The sequence below is a fragment of the Gymnoscopelus microlampas genome (assembly GCF_963454915.1).
Source record: "Gymnoscopelus microlampas genome assembly, chromosome: 5".
In the NCBI taxonomy this organism is placed as follows: domain Eukaryota; kingdom Metazoa; phylum Chordata; class Actinopteri; order Myctophiformes; family Myctophidae; genus Gymnoscopelus; species Gymnoscopelus microlampas.
In genome coordinates, this window is record NC_139942.1 from 39,227,131 (window position 1) to 39,250,297 (window position 23,167).

Here is a 23,167-nt window from a genome sequence, read left to right on the forward strand (position 1 = left end):
TGTGTGTGTGTGTGTGTGTGTGTGTGTGTGTGTGTGTCTCTGTATTTACGTCTACAGTATGTGTGTGCAACTGCCTGTGTGTCAAAAAAACGCAGCGGTGGAAAAAGTACTCTTGATGTGGACTTTTTCAAGTAAAGTAAAGTGTGTGTGTGTGTGTGTGTGTGCGTGCGTGCGTGCGTGCGGTCATGATGTGTTTTTTGTCCATCAGGGTGTTGCGTTTTTTGGGGCAATCTAATGTTTTTAAAATGTAGTTGCTTATTTGGCCTTGCTTCCTAATGTAGTGGATCTCAAACATTTTCATGTCAAGGACCCCCAAATGAATAAGTGTTTTGTCCACCGACCCCCCCATCTAAAAGACCCCCATACCAGATTTGTGTTGCAAAAAAAGATTTTCTTTTCAAAATATCCGATCTACAACTGTAGATCAAATATCCAATGTTTCAAAGTGCTCATGTGTAGCCCAGTCGCTTCTCGTGGGCTTGTTTTCATAGACCTCGTTGCTTATTTTTCTCGCAATATCTGGCAACAGTCGTGTATAATAACTACTACTGACATCAACTTTTTGTCCTGGGTACATGATGGAAGGCCACAGAGGGACACCGCTGGCCTCAGTTATTATTCAACAGTGTTTTTATTTGCACGCAGCAGTGTGTGAGTCAGATGAGGTCAGAAGAAAGTATTTTTAAATCACTTAGCACCTTTTATATGGAGCCATTAAAGTGTGCATTTTGGCGTGAGGCTCCATGGGCAATTTTCTATTTTCCACTTTGTCGTGCACAACAAATTAAATCAGTGTTCATTTAAATCCGAGAGTGTAAAAATGGTCCCAAAATATACCCACGTATTTGTCCATTTTTACACTGTTTACACACCAGTGTAAACATTCTAAAAATGTCTCACAGATTTGGGTCCAGGATAAGACCAATAAATATAAGTGTACATCTTAACCACTTAAACCCCCAGTAGCCTATTCTGGGTTGGAACGTTAACCCCAAAAACATGTCGCGTTGCAACCACGTTGTGAGCTTGTAGATCTGCTATTTCTGGCAAAGAGATTTGGGGTGTAGACAGAAAAAAGCTGTCCAAGTACAGAGACAACTCACCAGTTTATTCAGTATATAGGGTTTAACCACTTCAACCCTATATATGGTTGCGCAGCGCGATGCGTTGTAAGCTTGTCGATCGTCTAGCTATTTTCAGTGGAAGCTTTCCCCACAATACAGATGCTGGGGTTTAAAGGAGTAGTTCGCCGCAAAAAATACTTATTTTCTATCAATTACACACCCTGTGAAACTCAAAAAAATCATGGGGTGTGTAATTGATGGAAAATAAGATTTTCTTTTGGTGAACTACTCCTTTTAAGTGCTTAAGTACTTTAAGTACTGTAAATGTAGTTCTTGGTTACTTTCCACCACTGAGTGTGAGGAAGGCTCTTCCTGATGTAGACCTTGTTTCTGTGTTTTCTGGGTTTGTTTTCTAGGTGTGTTTTGCATAAACTGGGCAGTAGCATGTACTGTAGTCAGTGTGAGGAAGCCGGCACAGAATGGCTCTTCCTGACTTAGTGTCTGTTTTCCGGGTGTGTTTTGCAGAAACTGGGCGGTAGCATGCAGTGTGAGGAAGGCACAGAATGGCTGCTGGAGCTGCTGATGGAGGTGCAGTTACAGCAGTACTTCCTGCGGATCCGGGACGACCTGAACGTCACGCGGCTCTCGCACTTTGACTACGTCAAGAACGAAGACCTGGAGAAGATCGGCATGGGCCGGCCAGGTGAGTGTGAGATTGTGTGTGTGTGTGTGTGGGTGGGTGGGTACTGAGCGTTGGGTGTGGATGAGCGTACCAATCTGCAAGCTCACACAAACGTTCAAATTCAAAAGTAGCAGATCTACAAGCTCTAAACGGGTCGCTTCACGCCACGTTTTGAGCTTGTATATCTGCTACTTTTACGAATTTACAGAACAATTTGGTTGGGCACCAAATTTGGGTGACACTTATGGTAGAGCGCCCCCTGGCGTGATCATGCCAGAGGGCGCTCTCCCATAAGCGAGACATCTCGCTCATAAATAATCAAATAACCGTTTTTTTTTAACCTGTTTCAAACGGTAGAAGCATGCGCTGTGGCGTTTTAAATGCAGAAGTATCGAAATCCCAGATTTGACCACCAGGCGGACGGCCGCTTCACTGTCACTATACCGTGGCTCTGGTGGGGGCTTGGTTTACACCACCAGACAACAAGTCAAACCCTTCTTCCGCTCAGCATTGTTGCACCACCACCACCCCATGTCCTCCTCCATGCCCGTTTCCTTTACATCCTGGCCGTGTGCCCGGGCCTACAGCCTGGCATCCATCCACACACTCACTCACTCTGACTGATTCATCAGCTCAACCAGTCACCATTCATACACATCTATCTAAACCCTTCTGTTGTTCTGCATGTTCTGCCTGCTCACCAGCGGTGTAAAGTACATGTACTTGAGTACTGTACTTGAGGTATTTTTTACTTTGTTACTGCAGTATTTCCAATTTTCAGTACTTTTACTTCGACTACATCTCAGAGGAAGTTTCTGCCGGACAGTGACTATATGAAGTGACCCCGGACCTCCCTAGACCAGTGGTTTTCAACCTTTTCCGCGTCAAGGACCCCCAAATTGACACATATTTGCCCACGGACCCCCATTTGAAAAGATATGCCAGGGACTCAACCATTTTGATTTCTTGGGGGTCTTAATCTACACTGTATCATCATCATTAGTGTTCATTTAACTCTGAGAGTGTACAAATGGAACCAAATGGTACGGGTCCATTTGGTTCCATTTGTACACTCTCAGAGTTACAGACACATATAAGCGTCTATTTGGTTCCTAACTATTAATTTGGCTGGCGACCCCCTGGAACCCCCTCAAGGACCACTGGTGGTCCCCGGACCACTGGTTGAAAACCCACTGCCATAGACCAACCATGGACCAACCACAGCCTTCCCTTATAGCCCTGCCCAGTCAGAGGCTTACCTAACTTTCTCTGGTTAAACCCAGACATGCTGACTTGTGATTCATACCTGTTCTCTGTTTCTGGAAGTGATGACATAAGACCGTTGGTCTGACCACGTGAGACTACTCACGTATATACCAAACCCAGAGTGCTGTCAGAGCCACGCATGGTGAACGCCTAGCCCTGAAACATGACTGTCATAATCAGTGGTGGAAAAAGTACTCAATACTGCAATGTAGAAGTAGGCTACTCTGTTACAAGTAAAATTCCCGAATTCAAAATTGACTTGAGTAAAAGTACAAAAGTATTGGTATCAAAATGTACTTAACGTACCAAAATTAAAAGTACTAAAATGTTTGAAAATAGCAGATCTTCAAGCTTGTACACCACTGGTCATAATCATGACAGTCATGGATGCACTTCAACTGTGTGTGGTGGATTTTTCCATTTTCATCCCATACATCTACGTAAACGTTCAGATTTCAAATACTGTATGAAGAGCTTACCCCATGGCCATGGATGTTACAATTTTGCACGGGCCAGCAGAAGTACCCGTATCTTCCAAAATTGAAACATCCGTGGTCATGGGGTAAGCGCTTCATATTTGAAATCTGAACGTTTATGTAGATGTACGGGTTGTAAATGGAGAAATCCACACACACACGGTTGAAGTGCATCCATGACGATCGTGACGCAGGCAGACAACAGTCATGTGAACCATGTCTAGGTGCCGGCGTCCACACACCAAGCACTATAACTACTGTATATCCTTCACCACTGTCATCTTTATAATGGTGGTGTGGATTCTGCCGTCAACTTGAGTTACACTTTTTAATACAATATCTTTAGTTATAGTTATAGTGCTTGGTGCGGATGGCCTACAGTATATGAACCTAACCTTAACCACACCAAACCCGTGCCTAAAGCCTAATCGTACCTATTAGCACCGTGGACAGACACTCGGGACACACTAGTGAGGAAAACAAGGTCAGCCTTTTACCTTCACAACCTTTGAAGGGCAGCCAGCTAGTGAAAGACATTTCTGTCTCTCCCACGCTGTCTCAGGGACTGTGTCCACAAAAAGCGTTTTTTTGTTGTTGCTGGTAAATAAATGCAGGCATAAATGCATACATAGTCCCCAAAGGGGCTTGAGCCCCTGCCCTTTTTACCCGTCTGTAAAAAGTGCCCTCTCCAGACCATGAATGCAGCATTTACTATGGTGTAAGAAAGGCAAAATGCCCCCTCTCTCTATTCCGTACCCGAAGGCAGCATTCAAGAGAATCGCCTTTTTCCAAACTCTCCTAAACTTGAATGTAAGCATTTCACGTTGACCCACCATGAGAGAAGAAGGGGCTGTGCAGAAATATTACATCTGATCTGATTTAGGTCCAAAATGTTTGCATGTTTTAGAATCTTCAAATCATGTGCTAGTTCGGGCCTTCTGATTAGGCCTGTCACAATTATTACATAATCATCTAATCGCAATTATTTTATATAATCGCAATTATTTTTGCATAATCGTCATAATCAATTCGATGTTAAAAAGTCATATATTTTCTAAAAATGTAAAAAATTTTGGAAATAGCCGATCTATAAGCTCAAAACGCGTCGCGATGCGACGCGTTTTGAGCTTATAGATCGGCTATTTCCATTATTAATGTTTATTTTTAAGTAGAAAGTAATTAAATATGTGTTATTTGTCACATCTGCCTGGTGCAACTTTTGTTTACGAAAGCTAAAAGCCAAACAGAAATGTCATTTTTATTCATAATGTTCCATACATTTTCAATGACAGAAACACAATTAAATCGTCAATCGCGATTATTTGATTGATAATTAATCGTCAACTTAAATTTGTAATCGTGACAGCCCTACTTCTGATTACCTTTTTCACATTCGGTTTCCTCAGGTTAGTTTTTTTTTCACTGTTGTATTTTTGCGCTTTATCATACGCCTGGAAGCGCGTACTAGACCGGTGGGATTTCTGAAATATGTGATTGTTAGAGGCATTTGGGGGTAAAAGTCGGGAACCAGGCCATTTTACATAATTCAAGGGTGCTGAATCAGAAAAACACGGTTCCCAAGCAAAATTCTTAGTGCTTAACCTCCTAATTTGCATATCAAAATGGCTGCCGATTTTGAAGTATTTCTTAAACAACTCTATAACAAAGCAAGCAAATCTGACAAATAAAGTGTATATATTTATGTTCTGAGGGTCATACAATGTGTGGAAGATATTTGTAATGTAATAAATGTAAATAAATATGCAAATTAGAGGCCACCATTACATAAAATGATGTACCGTAGTACTCAAACGGTGCAAAAGGTGCATCCCCCTTATTTTGTTCCTAATTATCTGTATTTTTGCCATCCTTAGGACATCTAAAATACATACTTTTTCCCCATGCTAAATGTTTAGTTTTTGACCTTCTAATCTGCATATTTGAATGGCTGCCAAATTGGCAAATTCGCACCTTTATCTTCAATAACTCTGTGGGCAGGCAAGCAAAATTGACAAATGAAGTGTCTATATACATTTTCTACAATGTGAGTAAAGAATTTGTAAGTAATATAATATGATAATATAATATAATATAATAATCAGCCTACTCCGAAATATGCAAAATAGCGGCCCCCATAACAGATAACGGTTTAGTACTCTAAAGATACTGTATTGGCCATTGTTGAACGAAAGTCTAGACACTAGACCACATTCATACAAGGAGGTTGATCATCACTCCGTTGCTGACATGCACACATGGCTGTGCATCGTAACCCAGATTTCCGGCATTTGCAACGACGTGTTGTGCATTGCTTATGGCATGCACATGAAATCATTTCTATAGGCTATACTAGCATGGAACAGGTTGGACTAGGCTAGAGTAGGTTGTACTAGACTCTAATACTCTCTATTAGGCTTTACTAGTCCCTTGTCAGCCCTGTAGATACTCAGACCATAGGGACTAACCACTGTGTACACAGGCCATAGCTTGTGTGTGCACGAGCAATAGTTTTGCATGAACCTTTGTAGACCATAGTACAGATCTGCCTTGTACAGCCTAATATAGCCTAGTACAGCCTAGCAAAGCCTACTAGAGATTAAAAAATCACACCCTGTGTGAAGGTAGCGGCGCCTTTGATACATTTTGTCATTGATATGTGTTTATAATGTGTTTATAGCCATGTGTCGCGTGAAGCTTGACCAATCACTTTGTTGACGCACCTGACCAATCAGAACGTTGACGCACACGGACAAAGTCAGGTATAGAGCGGCTAGAGCCGCTAAAAAGCCTATTAGAGACCAGTAGAGTCTAGTACTGTACAGCCTAGTACATCCAAGACTAGTCCAGCCTTTTGGGAGAACAGACTAGGGGAGGGTGGTATAGGCTATACTAGCATGGAACAGGCCGGACTAGGCTAGACTAGGTTGTAATAGGCTGTACTAGACTCTAAAAGGCTCTATTAGGCTGTACTAGGCTCTTGTCCGCCCTGTAGATCCTCAACCCATAGGGACTAACCACTGTGTACACGGGCAATAGCTTGTGTGTGCACAAGAAATAGTTTTGCATGAACATATGTAGGCCAAAGTAAAGTACTGCCTTCTATAGCCTAATAGAGCCCAGTAAAGCCTAGCAACGGCTGCTAGAGCTGAAAGCAGACCATTAGAGCCCAGCAGAGACTAGTACAGTAAAACCTAGTACACCCAGGTCTAGCCTAGTCCAGCCTGGTGGGAGAACATAATAGGGGAGGGGGTACCAGGCTATGCTAGGACTGATAAGGCTGGACTAGGATAGATGAGGCTGTACTAGGCTGTACTAGACTCTAATAGGCTATATTAGGCTGTACTATGCTCTTGTCAGCCCTGTAGATCCTCAACCCATAGGGACTAACCACTGTGTACACGGGCAATAGTTTGTGTGTGCACCACCAATAGTTTTGCATGAACATGTGTAGGCCAAAGTAAAGTACTGCCTTCTATAGCCTAATAAAGCCAAGTACAGCCTAGCAAAGCCTGCTAGAGCTGAAAACAGACTATTAGAGCCCAGCAGAGTCTAGTACAGTAAAGCCTAGTACACCCAGGTCTAGCCTAGTCCTAGGACTAGGCAGTAATAGGCTGGACTAGGCTGTACTAGGCAGGGCCCATCGGGGGTGGGGGGGGGACACAAGCCTGTATGGCAATCAACTGAAAAGTTAGGCTACATAGCTTAAACAATTTCAGCCTTTCCCTGTTGGCCGTCTAAGCGCATCTAGGAAGTTTCATAGGTTTTCGATGCTGGGAATTGGAGTTATGGCTGTTTAAAGCCCAGCCAATAGGAACACAGAGGGGCGGGGCTTAATACATTTCAGCTAGTCCCTGTTGGCCGTCTAAGTGTACCTATAGCCATCCCCATCCCACTCTATATAGTTGTGTTGAAAGTAGTTTGTGTTCAGTTATCAGTACCAGTTCTGTGGCTCTAACTCATTCTGGGGGTGAGTTATACATGGGGGCAATTTATTTTTTGGTCATCAGGGGCCAAATGTACCAGGATTTTTCCATGATCTAAATATGTATTTTAGATGTCTTAAGGATGGTAAAAATACAGATAAGTAGAAATAAAATAAAATAAGGGGGATGCGGATGAATCACTTTAAGTATGGAACCGTTTTCTGTAATAGTGGCCTCTAATTTGCATATTTATTTACATTATTTACATTTATTTACATATATTACATTATAAATACCTTCCACACATTGTCTGACCCTCAGAATATAAATATATACACTTTATTTGTCAGATTTGATTGCTTTGTTATAGAGTTATTTAAGAAATACTTCAAAATCGGCAGCCATTTTGATATGCAAATTAGGAGGTTAAGCACTAAGAATTTTGCTTGGGAACCGTGTTTTTCTGATTCAGCACCCTTGAATTATGTATAATGGCCTTGTTCCCAACTTTTACCCCCAAATGCCTCTAACCTCCTTATAGAAGGCCTTTTTTCTGAAATCCCTCCTGTCTATACTTCTTTGTGATGTACTGTACAGTAATTGCAGAGTCCTTCCCTTGGCTCACGCTTATAGGACCAGAGCAAATCCTCCGTAACTAATACTGTACCACTAATGCCTTTTCAGGGACACAACTGCTAATTAGGCACAATAGCAAATGTCACTGGGAGCTGCCTAGTCCTTTGTCTGCCTGTCTCGAGTGTGTGTGTGTGTGTGTGTGTGTGTGTGTGTGTGTGTGTGTGTGTGTGTGTGTGTGTGTGTGTGTGTGTGTGTGTGTGTGTGTGTGTGTGTGTGTGTGTGTGTGTGTGTGTGTGTGTGTGTGTGTGTGTGTGTGTGTGTGTGCGTGCGTGCGTGCGTGCGTGCGTGCGTGCGTGCGTGCGTGTGCATGTGCGCGCGCAGCATGGTGTTCTAAATCCTGTTAGCAGGGCCCTCAGGGTGCTGTGGAGCGTCCTGCTTTAGACCAATTACACCCACTTTCTGTCCTGCGCTAAAGCCTGGTTTATAATTAAGTCATGCACTGGTGTGTGTGTGTGTGTGTGTGTGTCCCGCGTTGAAAATAGCCGACGTACGAGAGCTCACATCACACAATGCCTCGGCTCTCGCACCGCCGGCCACGCAACTAAGTATAAATCAGGCTTTACTCGTGCAAATACATCTCCGATAACTCACACATTATTATTATATGCCCCACACACACTTGTTGCTTCACATTTGCTTTATTCTAAACGTGTTATTACTTATCGTCTCCGTCGGGGGGAAACCTCATACAGTATGTCCAAAACTGTTACTTTTCAGGATTCAAATTCAAATCAAAATCAGCAAAAAGTAGCAGATCTACAAGCTCGAAACGCGTCGCTTCGCGTCGCGTTTCGAGCTTGTAGATCTGCTACTTTTTGCTGATTTTGTGACGCTGTATAATGATCAATTTGAGGCGTTAATTCACGAAAAAAACACGAAAGGTTAGAATACGGAGATACGAGGTTTCTGCCCGACAGCAACGACTTATTACTTACTTTATAACTATTACACTAATTTATTAATCGCGTGCCTGTCTAAGACAAGTCCCTAAGTACAGTATATTAGCGTATAGCCCTATCACTGTATCCTGAGAAAAGCCATTGTGGTCGCTTGTATTCGCGATGTTGTTATTTCGGGCATTACCCACATTTCATCTCCTTTCTTGTTAAAGGACAGAGGCGTCTGTTGGAGGCAGTCAAGAGAAGGAAAACCATGTGCAAACGCAAGTCCTGGATGAGTAAGGTAGGTGGGGTATGCACACACACACACACACACACACACACACACACACACACACACACACACACACACACACACACACACACACACACACACACACACACACACACACATACATACATACACACACTTACACTTAATAATTCACAGATCCTGAATTACTTATGATGACAAATCTGCTAGGCCATATGTTTGTTAGTCCACAGTAAAGTCCTGTTCATTTACCCTCAGAGTGAGGGTGTAGAAATGTATCTATTAAACTATAACCCTGGATGCTTTGTTGTCCGGGGTCCCCGTTCCTTACCCTGGGGGGCTGGAGGACCCCTCACGTGAAGATGAACACGTATGCAGGAGGCACACAATCACAAGTCTACAGTTTCACTGTACTGTAGTGCACTGCTAAGATAGTGTATGGATTTCACGGCAACGGGATAACGGGTACTCACACACACACACGTGCTCCCTCTGTCTTAACCATTTGAACCCCAGAATCCATTATTCTGAGGGGAACATTAGCCAAAAATAGTAATAGTATAATAGTTTTGGTGCAGAGATTTGGTTTAGTAGATAAATAAAAAAAATAAGTACTGAACTAACTTGGGTCCAGTTGACAAAATCTAGTGGGTTGAATTGGTTAATCGTACACACGCATGCACGCACATGCACATGCAGTTGACCGAGTGAGTGAGTGAGTGAGTGAGTGAGTGAGTGAGTGAGTGAGTGAGTGAGTGAGTGAGTGAGTGAGTGAGTGAGTGAGTGAGTGAGTGAGTGAGTGAGTGTGTGTGTGTGTGTGTGTGTGTGTGTGTGTGTGTGTGTGTGTACGTTGGCTGATCCTGGTGGAAGTACTGTAGCAGAGCCCAGAGGACCTCAGTGGGTTTCTATAATTACACCTGTCTGTTTCCGCTTCTGGCACCGTCCTGAGCCCACCATCTGTGTGTGTGTGTGTGTGTGTGCATGTGTCCGTGCATACTGCTCTGCCATCCTCCAGATTTTTTGAATGGCTGGCCCCCAATTTGAAACCCACTCATCACTGGCGCACACACGCACGCACGCACGCACGCACGCACGCACGCACGCACACAGTTATTGAAGTTGTTGACCACGGAGATGTGGTGTTTTTAAAAAAAGGCCTTCAGCATTATGTCATGTCTGGTCCAGTGTGAATGTGAAACCCACACGCGGCTACTGTTTATATCCGTCTAGAACATTGGTTCTCAAAGTGTGGTCCGGGGACCCCCAGGGGTCCCCAGCAAGATTAGTTAATATGGTGTCACAATCATTTTAACCACTTTAACCATATTTTACACTTTGGCTATTTTTGAAAAATCTTGAAGACTTTATTTATTTATTTATTTTTTAAAGCAAACGTTTGTAACTCAAATCTTTGCTTCTGGGGGTTTCATTTTTGGGGTCCTTGACAGTTTGAGAACCACTGGTTCTAGAATGCATTAGCTGCTGGAGATGTGGCTCTTCTCCTCCACTGCCCATCCTACATACCCACGCTGAATGCTAAATGCTAATCTTAGCCTCCAGAGTCCAATAAAACCCTCTTACTCTTATGATAACGCTATGTCATCCCTCTCTCTTTGGGAGACGTTGCACGAAGGTACCATATCGTTGCTGTCGCCGGGCAGAAACCTCGTACAGTATCTCCATATTTTAACAGTTTGGAAAAGTAATAACAGTTTTGGTTTCCACCCGACAGAGTATTCAAAGATCAAAAGTACATGCTTTTAAAAAATACTTAAAGGAGGAGTTCACCCAAAAAATGACTTATTTTCTATCAATTACACATCCCATGAAGCCTTGATTTCATGGATTTATTTTTGTTTTTGTGGCATTCCTAAGACAATAATTTGATGACTGTGTGTATTTCCGGTAGGAGACACAAATAATCTACTTTGTGTCTCCTACCGGATACATTAGTCGGTAGGAGACGGGAATCAAATTATTAGCTTAGGAATGCGACAAAAACAAAAAATAATCCATGGATTCAAGGCTTCATAGGGTGTGCAGTTGATAGAAAATAAGTCATTTTTTGGGTGAACTCCTCCTTTAAGTATTCAGTACAGTATTCAAGTGCATTTTCTTTTTTAATATCAATGCATTGCTGTATCACGATCTAGACATTTCCCCCCAAAATGTAAAGATTTTCTAGAAATAGTAATAATATGCAACAGGGTTGTGAGCTTGTAGATCAGCTATTTTCACTATAGTTGTAATAGGGCTTAAGTGGTTAATTTAAATGTACTCCAAAGTCAAAAGTACAATATTTGTCATTGTTATGTAGTGGAGTGAAAGTTATAATTATCCAATAATAAATGCTCAAGATACAGATACTCAAAACAATGTTACCTCAAGTACTCAAGTAAAAACTCAAGTGCTGAAAGATGAGCTTGTAGATCTGCTATTTTTGAAAAATCGTGATTTGAAAAATCTTTATACATATTTTTAAGCAGACATTTATAACTCAAACCTTTGCTCCTGGGGGTCCGTGGAACAAACATATTTTGAGATGGGGGTCCGCGGCCAAATACATATCATTTTGGGGGTCCTTGACATGAAAAAGTTTGAGAACCACTGACTTATGACATTGAGTGTCTGTCAGGGGCCGGGGGACAATTTAGCTGATAAACACAGCACTGTCTCTCTCCAGTCTGGCATCTACCAGCTATTTGAGACTAGAGAATGGTTTATTTCCATCCCTGTTTGGTACCTAAATATTCTCCATTTGTCACACGGAGTCATACGGAGCGACGTACGTCCAAACAAAGCGCTCCCTTCCATGGCTCTGCACAAGCCGCAAATTGTACTGGTATACACGTTAAACCACTCGGTCCGGCAGCGCATCTCTGTCATTTTTGAGTGGTGCCAACCACTCCTATCTGACTTTGTCCGTGTGTCCGTCCGTATGTATGTATGTCCAATAAACAAACATTGATGACAACATCAATACGGGGCTCATCAAAGGCACCACTCTCTTCACACAGGGTGTGATTTTTTTAGATGTCTTTGGCTATTCAAAAATAGCAGATATACAAGCTCATAGCGCGGCACCGAGTGCCGCTCTATGAGCTTGTAGATCTGCTATTTTTGAAAAAACGTTTTGCACAAAAACATTTGTGCAGATCTTTTGAATATATATATTTTCAAAGCGAACATTTGTAACTCAAATCTTTGGAACAAAATGTTTTACAAATGTTCGCTTTAAAAAATGTACTCTCAAAGATTTGCACAAATTTTCACGATTCTTCAAAAATAGCAGATCTACAAGCTCATGAGCTTGTAGATCTGCAATTTATTTTATAGCCAAAGAAACCTAAAATGACAGAGATGTGTTTCCCGGATTGAATGGGTTATGGTGAATGGCATGCCGGACACACACACACACACACACACACACACACACACACACACACACACACACACACACACACATACGCACGCACGCACGCACACACACACACACACACACACACACACACACACACACACACACACACACACACACACACACACACACACACACACACACACACACAGACACACACACACACACACACACACACACACACACACGCACACGGACACACGCACGCACACAGAAACAGTGAGGTCAGTCGGTCTAATCTAATAGCGTTCCCTAATGACTGCTTCCGAACAGCTAAGTAATTCCTGCCGTGTTGTGAGTGCTTAAGCCAAGAGGCAGGAACTCTCTTTGTTTTGTTTCTCTCTCTCTCTCTCTCCCTCTCTGTATCTTATACTCTCTCTCTCTCTCTCTCACACACACACATGAACACACGCACACGCACACACACATGCACGTTCTATTTCTCTCTCTCTCTTCCTTTAGCTCCTCTTTCCTAGAAGTAATGGAATATCCTGCAGTCTAAACATCCCCTTGATAAATAGGTGTGTGTGTGTGTGTGTGTGTGTGTGTGTGTGTGTGTGTGTGTGTGTGTGTGTGTGTGTGTGTGTGTGTGTGTGTGTGTGTGTGTGTGTGTGTGTGTGTGCGCGTGTGTGTTTGTGCAGTATGTGTGTGTGACTATGCATACGGTTGCATATTTACTGCATAGCTACGCACCTTTCCTCATCACTGTGGAAAGGCCATTGCTCAGTGTGTGTGTGTGTGTGTGTGTGTGTGTGTGTGTGAGTATCTGTGAGTGTGTGTGTGTGTGTGTGTGTGTGTGTGTGTGTGTGTGTGTGTGTGTGTGTGTGTGTGTGTGTGTGTGTGTGTGTGTGTGTGTGTGTGTGTGTGTGTGTGTGTGTGTGTGTGTGTAAGAGTGTCATCTCTGCTAGGCCTGATATGGGTGCTGGGACTATGTGGTGTTGGTGGTGTGCCCCCCCCCCCTCCCCCCGGGCGTAAGTGGTCTGACCGCTGGGCGCTGCTGGCCACAACAAGGCTCTGCCTTCCCTCCACACACACCTCACTCTGCTGCACACACACACACACACACACACACACACACACACACACACACACACACACACACACACACACACACACACACACACACACACACACACACACACACACACACACACACATACACACGCCCACACATATACACACGCCCCCACACACACACACACACACACACACACACACACACACACACACACACACACACACACACACACACACACACACACACACACACACACATGCAGATGATAGGCGCGTACGCATACAGTCAAATCCCTGTGTTTAATGTAACTTAAGTATGTACAAATGAATACAAATGGACCTGTAAAAAAGGTCATTTGTATTCATTTTTCCGGGTTAATTTAGCGATACTGATTTTACTGTCCAGAAGACGAGGCAAAAGAAGAACGCACGGAATTGACGGCATAACCTCGGATCGATAGATAGATAGATGGAAGGATGGATAGATAGATAGATAGATAGATGGAAGGATGGATAGATAGATACACTAGATAGATAGATAGATGGAAGGATGGATAGATAGATAGATAGATAGGCTTATTGGTTCTCAACTTTTTCAGGCCGCGGCCTCCCAAATAATCATATTTGAACTGGGGACCTCCCACCCTGACAAGCACTTGGAATTGTAGGCATTATATTAAAGTTTGACTCTGTTCCACAGATAAATATTATGAAAATAGCAGATCTACAAGCTCACAACACCTCGCAACGCCTCGCAACGCCTCGCAACGCCGTTGCGAGAAGTTGTGAGCCTGTGGATCGTCTATTTTCACAATTTCTTATATTTTTGACCAGTTTTATAGTATAGTTTGTTGATTACTTTGGTCTTTTTCTTTTCTTTTTTATATATATTAAAACGCTCTAAAAATTCCTTACATTGTGACTTTATTGTCATCTGGGGACCCCCTACAAAATCATGTGGGGACCCCCCTGGGGGTCCCGGCCCACAGGTTGAGAACCACTGCACTAGACTAACTGGGAGATGGATTGCTGTTCCACCTCTTCATCTCCTCCAGAGCCAGCCCGCTCGTCTCCTGTGTGACAAAGTGCTCCTACAGATAGCTCAGTGGCTCAATGGCCGATCAAAGCAGCCAGATAAAGCTACACACTTTGGTGGTGCACCGACCGGCTGCTCGGGGGCCGACCGGCCCCGCTTGCCTGCCTGCCTGTCATTTTAGATTTCTTTGGCTATTGAAAAATAGCAGATCTACAAGCTCATAGCACGGCAACGAGTGCTATGATTTTTTTATTTATTTTTTTCAAATTTGACCCAAAGACCAAGGAGATATGATTTTTCGAAGATCTAGACTCCCATCCACTTCCTTGTTAACTTAAAACTTAAAACTTCTGTATCTCGGCTCCTGAGTACTTTTTTTTTTCAATGAAAAATCTCTGGCAGTGGGCAAACGCAAAAAAAAAAAGTTCTGGCAGTGAATGAGTTAAGTATACCTGGTTCTCACCTTAGCACCTCCTCCACCACCTTAGCACCACCCACCTGTCCTAGTCCCTCCTCCTCCTCATGCCCACACCTGTTGTGTTATGATAATGAGGGGGAGGGTATATTTTTACTATGTCACTAAAGCGCTGTTTCTCTATTGGCACGTTTGACCCTCAAGGTTTCAGCCTCCAGGTAGAAACTCAAAATAGTCAGAGAAGACATAAAACACAATAAAAACACCAACAGGGGGCTTAATAAAGTTCTATCAACCTCATAGACACATGAAAAACAGAAAAAGTGCAAAACTATGGCACCACCCCTTTAAAAAATCTCTCTCTCTTTCTCAGGTGTTCAGCGGTAAGCGTCCAGACGGCGGTGACTTCCCCCAGCAGGGACAGCCCACCTCGTCCTTCCGGAAGCTGTCCCCCACCCCTCCTCCCCTGGGCCAAGGAGGAGGAGGAGAGGGGGTCCAGCCTGGTGGGGGTCCCTGCCTGGGGTCCCTGGGCCTGATGGGGGGCGGTCCCTTGGGTCCGGGGCAGCAGCAGCAGGCCCTGACCTGCCTGATCTCGGAGAAGGACCTGGCGCTCTTTGAGAAGCTGGGCGACGGCTCCTTCGGGGTGGTGAAGAGAGGAGAGTGGTTCACGCCGGCGGGGAAGGTGGTGAGTGTTGTATTTTTTGTGTTTTTTAACCCATTAACTCATTCCCTGCCAGACTTATTTCTGGTTGTGTTTGCCCACTGCCAGCGATTTTGTGTTTTTTATAACTTTAAAAAATTCACGATTTCTTTTTTTCATTATGATCGCAAGTCCAATCATTTCTAAACACCCAAGCGAGCCGTGCACGCCGCTCAGACAACAAACATTCCGATCGGGGCGGAGTCCAGCCCAGTGTAAAAACACCATGTATCGCCATGTGAACGGAAAACTCACTTACTTTTTTCACCTCGCCACAGACCTCGTTAAATCCCTTATGATCGCGTGTTCAACTGTTTGTAGACACACAGGGTAGTTGTGTGAGTGGTCCAGAGAAGAAAATTTCAATCGGCGACATTCCATTTTGCAGTAGAAGCAGTTTCAAAACAGCGTTGCTAAACAGCATTCCACGGCGGAGAAATGCAAAGCCGAGAAAAGACCGTTTTAGAGGGGGACTTAAACAGGAAGCGGGCGGAAACGAAAATCTTCGATTGACGTCATTTCCGTATCCGGGTGTGCTACAATGAAATGTGTCAGGACGTTGAGATCTTTTTTTTTTTAATTATTTTGCAAAATTACGTTTTTTTACGGCAGATTTGGTAATTGGAAAAAAATACGTTTTTTTACATCAGTGGCAGTGAATGAGATGAAAAAATTCAAATAAACACGTATAATTGGCATTGGAGCCAAACGTGTGTCATCATTGTTGCTCTAATGTGAAGTTGTTGCCCTCCAGCTGAACGTAGCGGTCAAGTGTCTGAAGACAGATGTGCTGAACCAGCCGGACGCTCTGGACGACTTCATCTGTGAGGTGAACGCCATGCACTCCCTGGACCACCAGAACCTCATCCGTCTGTATGGAGTGGTGCTGTCTCACCCCATGAAGATGGTACTGTACACACACACACACGCACGCACGCACACGCACACACGAACACGCACGCACGCACGCACGCACGCACGCACGCACGCACGCACGCACGCACGCACGCACGCACGCACGCACGCACGCACGCACGCACACACGCACGCACGCACACACACACACACACACACACACACACACACACACACACCCACGCGCGCACCCACGCGCGCACGCACACACACACACACACGCACACACGCACACACACACACGCACACACCACACGCATACAGTGTATGTACGCGCGCGCGCGCGCGCGCGCGCACACACACACACACACACACACACACACACACACACACACACACACACACACACACACACACACACACACACACACACACACACACACACACACACACTAAGCCACAGTGTAGACACCCAACTCAAGCACTCACTCAGCTTGCTTCCTGTCCTTGTAGTGTGTGTTTAAATCAGGTTAGACATCTCAAGGCCTTTTGTCAAGAACAGAGAGAGAGTGATGAGAGGCCAGAGGAAAAGAGGAAAAGAGGCCAGAGAGAGAGAGAGAGAGAGAGAGAGAGAGAGAGAGAGAGAGAGAGAGGGAGACAGAGAGAGGGAGACAGAGAGAGAGAGACAGAGAGAGAGAGAGAGAGAGAGAGAGAGAGAGAGAGAGAGAGAGAGAGGAAACGAGACAGACAGAGACTAAAATAAGGGCTGACATTTCCACTCCCCTTCTGTTACTGTTGCTGATGATTTCCTCACCACTATTTTGGATGGATGTGTCTGTGTTGTATTTTGGCTGATCAAATCTATCTCTGTCTGTCTGTCTCTCTGTCTCTCTTTCTCTCACCTTTTTCATTCATCTCCTCCTCTATGCCCCTCGCTCTCTCTACTCTACCCCACCCCCCCCTCTCTCTCTCCCCTTTATTATTCCCTTACCTTCCACCACGTTGTCCTTGTCTCTCGTCCTCTCCTCCTCCATAGGTAACAGAGCTGGCCCCTCTGGGCTCCCTGTTGGAGGTGTTGCGGTGCGTTCGGCCCCAGGGCCCCGTGCTCATCCACACACTGTGCCAGTACGCGGTGCAGGTGGCGTGTGGCATGGCCTACCTGGAGCAGAGGAGGTTCATCCACCGAGACCTGGCCGCCAGGTATAGGCCTGATCATGCCCGCTCACAATCATTACATTACAGGGGTCTTCAACGTTTTCAGGCCAAGGACCCCCTTAGCTGAGAGAGAGAGATGAAGCAGGGACCCCCCCACTACGTATTGTGTACAATTGTGTTGCAGATTAAACTTTTTCATAGATTTCTTAGACAGTTTCATAGACTTTGACAGCACTATCATCAGTGTATGTTGGATTAATGTGTATTTTCTGACATTTAACCACTTGAACCGTCAATACTTAATCTGCTCTTTTTTTTTCCCCTCTACACCAATACCTCTTTGCCAAAAATAGCCGATCTGCAAGCTCACAACGCCTCGCAGCGCGAGGTGTTGTGAGCGTGTAGATCTTATATTTTTGGCTAATGTTCCACTCAGAATAGGGATGCTAGGGGTTAATGTAAAAAAAACATGATCCTATCACACAAAGATTTGAAGAAGTAAAAGTATTGAAAATGGGAAATACTCCTGTTAGACCGGTGGGATTTCTGAAATATGTGATTGTTAGAGGCATTTGGGGGTAAAAGTCGGGAACCAGGCCATTTTACATAATTCAAGGGTGCTGAATCAGAAAAACACGGTTCCCAAGCAAAATTCTTAGTGCTTAACCTCCTAATTTGCATATCAAAATGGCTGCCGATTTTGAAGTATTTCTTAAACAACTCTATAACAAAGCAAGCAAATCTGACAAATAAAGTGTATATATTTATGTTCTGAGGGTCATACAATGTGTGGAAGATATTTGTAATGTAATAAATGTAAATAAATATGCAAATTAGAGGCCACCATTACATAAAATGATGTACCGTAGTACTCAAACGGTGCAAAAGGTGCATCCCCCTTATTTTGTTCCTAATTATCTGTATTTTTGCCATCCTTAGGACATCTAAAATACATACTTTTTCCCCATGCTAAATGTTTAGTTTTTGACCTTCTAATCTGCATATTTGAATGGCTGCCAAATTGGCAAATTCGCACCTTTATCTTCAATAACTCTGTGGGCAGGCAAGCAAAATTGACAAATGAAGTGTCTATATACATTTTCTACAATGTGAGTAAAGAATTTGTAAGTAATATAATATGATAATATAATATAATATAATAATCAGCCTACTCCGAAATATGCAAAATAGCGGCCCCCATAACAGATAACGGTTTAGTACTCTAAAGATACTGTATTGGCCATTGTTGAACGAAAGTCTAGACACTAGACCACATTCATACAAGGAGGTTGATCATCACTCCGTTGCTGACATGCACACATGGCTGTGCATCGTAACCCAGATTTCCGGCATTTGCAACGACGTGTTGTGCATTGCTTATGGCATGCACATGAAATCATTTCTATAGGCTATACTAGCATGGAACAGGTTGGACTAGGCTAGAGTAGGTTGTACTAGACTCTAATACTCTCTATTAGGCTTTACTAGTCCCTTGTCAGCCCTGTAGATACTCAGACCATAGGGACTAACCACTGTGTACACAGGCCATAGCTTGTGTGTGCACGAGCAATAGTTTTGCATGAACCTTTGTAGACCATAGTACAGATCTGCCTTGTACAGCCTAATATAGCCTAGTACAGCCTAGCAAAGCCTACTAGAGATTAAAAAATCACACCCTGTGTGAAGGTAGCGGCGCCTTTGATACATTTTGTCATTGATATGTGTTTATAATGTGTTTATAGCCATGTGTCGCGTGAAGCTTGACCAATCACTTTGTTGACGCACCTGACCAATCAGAACGTTGACGCACACGGACAAAGTCAGGTATAGAGCGGCTAGAGCCGCTAAAAAGCCTATTAGAGACCAGTAGAGTCTAGTACTGTACAGCCTAGTACATCCAAGACTAGTCCAGCCTTTTGGGAGAACAGACTAGGGGAGGGTGGTATAGGCTATACTAGCATGGAACAGGCCGGACTAGGCTAGACTAGGTTGTAATAGGCTGTACTAGACTCTAAAAGGCTCTATTAGGCTGTACTAGGCTCTTGTCCGCCCTGTAGATCCTCAACCCATAGGGACTAACCACTGTGTACACGGGCAATAGCTTGTGTGTGCACAAGAAATAGTTTTGCATGAACATATGTAGGCCAAAGTAAAGTACTGCCTTCTATAGCCTAATAGAGCCCAGTAAAGCCTAGCAACGGCTGCTAGAGCTGAAAGCAGACCATTAGAGCCCAGCAGAGACTAGTACAGTAAAACCTAGTACACCCAGGTCTAGCCTAGTCCAGCCTGGTGGGAGAACATAATAGGGGAGGGGGTACCAGGCTATGCTAGGACTGATAAGGCTGGACTAGGATAGATGAGGCTGTACTAGGCTGTACTAGACTCTAATAGGCTATATTAGGCTGTACTATGCTCTTGTCAGCCCTGTAGATCCTCAACCCATAGGGACTAACCACTGTGTACACGGGCAATAGTTTGTGTGTGCACCACCAATAGTTTTGCATGAACATGTGTAGGCCAAAGTAAAGTACTGCCTTCTATAGCCTAATAAAGCCAAGTACAGCCTAGCAAAGCCTGCTAGAGCTGAAAACAGACTATTAGAGCCCAGCAGAGTCTAGTACAGTAAAGCCTAGTACACCCAGGTCTAGCCTAGTCCTAGGACTAGGCAGTAATAGGCTGGACTAGGCTGTACTAGGCAGGGCCCATCGGGGGTGGGGGGGGGACACAAGCCTGTATGGCAATCAACTGAAAAGTTAGGCTACATAGCTTAAACAATTTCAGCCTTTCCCTGTTGGCCGTCTAAGCGCATCTAGGAAGTTTCATAGGTTTTCGATGCTGGGAATTGGAGTTATGGCTGTTTAAAGCCCAGCCAATAGGAACACAGAGGGGCGGGGCTTAATACATTTCAGCTAGTCCCTGTTGGCCGTCTAAGTGTACCTATAGCCATCCCCATCCCACTCTATATAGTTGTGTTGAAAGTAGTTTGTGTTCAGTTATCAGTACCAGTTCTGTGGCTCTAACTCATTCTGGGGGTGAGTTATACATGGGGGCAATTTATTTTTTGGTCATCAGGGGCCAAATGTACCAGGATTTTTCCATGATCTAAATATGTATTTTAGATGTCTTAAGGATGGTAAAAATACAGATAAGTAGAAATAAAATAAAATAAGGGGGATGCGGATGAATCACTTTAAGTATGGAACCGTTTTCTGTAATAGTGGCCTCTAATTTGCATATTTATTTACATTATTTACATTTATTTACATATATTACATTATAAATACCTTCCACACATTGTCTGACCCTCAGAATATAAATATATACACTTTATTTGTCAGATTTGATTGCTTTGTTATAGAGTTATTTAAGAAATACTTCAAAATCGGCAGCCATTTTGATATGCAAATTAGGAGGTTAAGCACTAAGAATTTTGCTTGGGAACCGTGTTTTTCTGATTCAGCACCCTTGAATTATGTATAATGGCCTTGTTCCCAACTTTTACCCCCAAATGCCTCTAACCTCCTTATAGAAGGCCTTTTTTCTGAAATCCCTCCTGTCTATGTAAAGTAAAGAAATCCTCAAGAGGGTACTTAAGTACAGTACTTGAGTAAATGTACTTAGTTACTTTTACACCACTGCTTACATCGTACCCTTTTCTCTCTGTGTGTGTAGGAACATCCTGCTGGCGTCGGCCCACAGGGTGAAGATCGGTGACTTTGGCCTGATGAGGGCGCTGCCCAACAACCACGAGCACTATGTGATGCAGGAGCACCGCAAGGTGCCCTTCGCATGGTGAGTCATCAAACCTCTTTTTCTCTCCCCTCTTTTTCTTTTCTCTTTTCTTTCTTCTCTTTTTGTTCCCTCTCTCATTTTTTTTAAAGGGACATTTCGCCGATTTTGCATCAAACCCCTATTTTTATCTAGGTCTAGGACCCATAAAACCCAGTCCAGTCAAACCCCAGTCAAACACACAGACTTCTATATTTTTCTGGCCATAGGGTGCAAATTTCACATTTTGTTACTGTTATCTACTACAAATATTATTAACATTGAGTGACTGTAAGTTCTTCCAGGGGGGAAATGCTCCTTTAAACGCTTTTCTGTTTATGAAAGAGCTGGAGAGACGGGGAGACCTCTGTTACTGAACAAACCGCTCTGTATAGCAATGATTACTATCAGAATATAATGCTTTAACCTTTTAACAAAAACGTAGCAAGAAATATCACGTTATGTGATTGGCTGACTTTGCAAATTCAGGACTGTGATTGGCTAGCGAAACACATGACACATGTGCAGCCTTATGAATAGCAGTGTGGACTTTAAAAAAAGTCTGTTCTTTTTTTAAAGTGAGTCATGTTGTGATGACCACACACCGCCCACTTCACACTGGGTGGGTTTTTTTAGAACCAGGATTTTGGGCCTCGCTGAACCATCGCTACCCCAGGACGAGGCCTCTTCCTGGGGTAGCGATGGGTTCAGCGAGGGCCAAAATCATGGTTCTCCCCAAAAAATCTAAAATGTTTCTAAGTGTCTGTATGGGCTCCAGAAGTGCCCGGGGACCCCCTGGAGGACCCCCGGCCGAAAATCTCAACTTTTTTGAGAACCAGGATTTTGGGCCTCGCTGAACCCATCGCTACCCCAGGAAGAGGCCTCTGTCCTGGGCATAACTATCCGATGGCACAGGTGGGCCTTCCAGGCACCTGCAAGAAAATTCCCGGAGGCAGGAAGGCAGGCGCCCACCTCCTCGAGGGCCTTGGACACTTAGAAAATGTTTTGATTTTTTTTTGAGAACCAGGATTTTGGGCCTTGCTGAACCATCGCTACCACAGGACGAGGCCTCTTCCTGGGGTAGCGATGGGTTCAGCGAGGCCCAAAATCATGGTTCTCCCAAAAAAATCTAAAATGTTTCTAAGTGTCTGCATGGGCTCCAGAGGTCCCCGGTGACCCCCTGGAGGACCCCGGCCAAAAATCTCAACTTTTTTGAGAACCAGGATTTTGGGCCTCGCTGAACCCATCGCTACCCCAGGAAGAGGCCTCTGTCCTGGGCATAACTATCCGATGGCACAGGTGGGCCTTCCAGGCACCTGCAAGAAAATTCCCGGAGGCAGGAAGGCAGGCGCCCACCTCCTCGAGGGCCTTGGACACTTAGAAAATGTTTTGATTTTTTTTTGAGAACCAGGATTTTGGGCCTTGCTGAACCATCGCTACCACAGGACGAGGCCTCTTCCTGGGGTAGCGATGGGTTCAGCGAGGCCCAAAATCATGGTTCTCCCAAAAAAATCTAAAATGTTTCTAAGTGTCTGCATGGGCTCCAGAGGTTCCCGGGGACCCCCTGGGGGACCCCAGGCCGAAAATCTCAACTTTTTTGAGAA

At 44.1% G+C, this 23,167-nt stretch overlaps 1 protein-coding gene across 1 annotated transcript in view; it reads left to right on the plus strand.

The window, feature by feature from the left end:
- The window catches only part of LOC311045084 (activated CDC42 kinase 1-like), a 73,742-nt gene that overhangs the window by 13,713 nt on the left and 36,862 nt on the right, over positions 1-23,167 (plus strand). The window contains exons 2-7 of the mRNA XM_084056892.1: positions 1,590-1,767; positions 9,159-9,229; positions 15,459-15,770; positions 16,540-16,692; positions 17,677-17,840; positions 21,468-21,587. Of these exons, the coding sequence (XP_083913018.1) occupies positions 1,590-1,767; positions 9,159-9,229; positions 15,459-15,770; positions 16,540-16,692; positions 17,677-17,840; positions 21,468-21,587 (998 nt within the window). The remainder of the gene's footprint in view (positions 1-1,589; positions 1,768-9,158; positions 9,230-15,458; positions 15,771-16,539; positions 16,693-17,676; positions 17,841-21,467; positions 21,588-23,167) is intronic.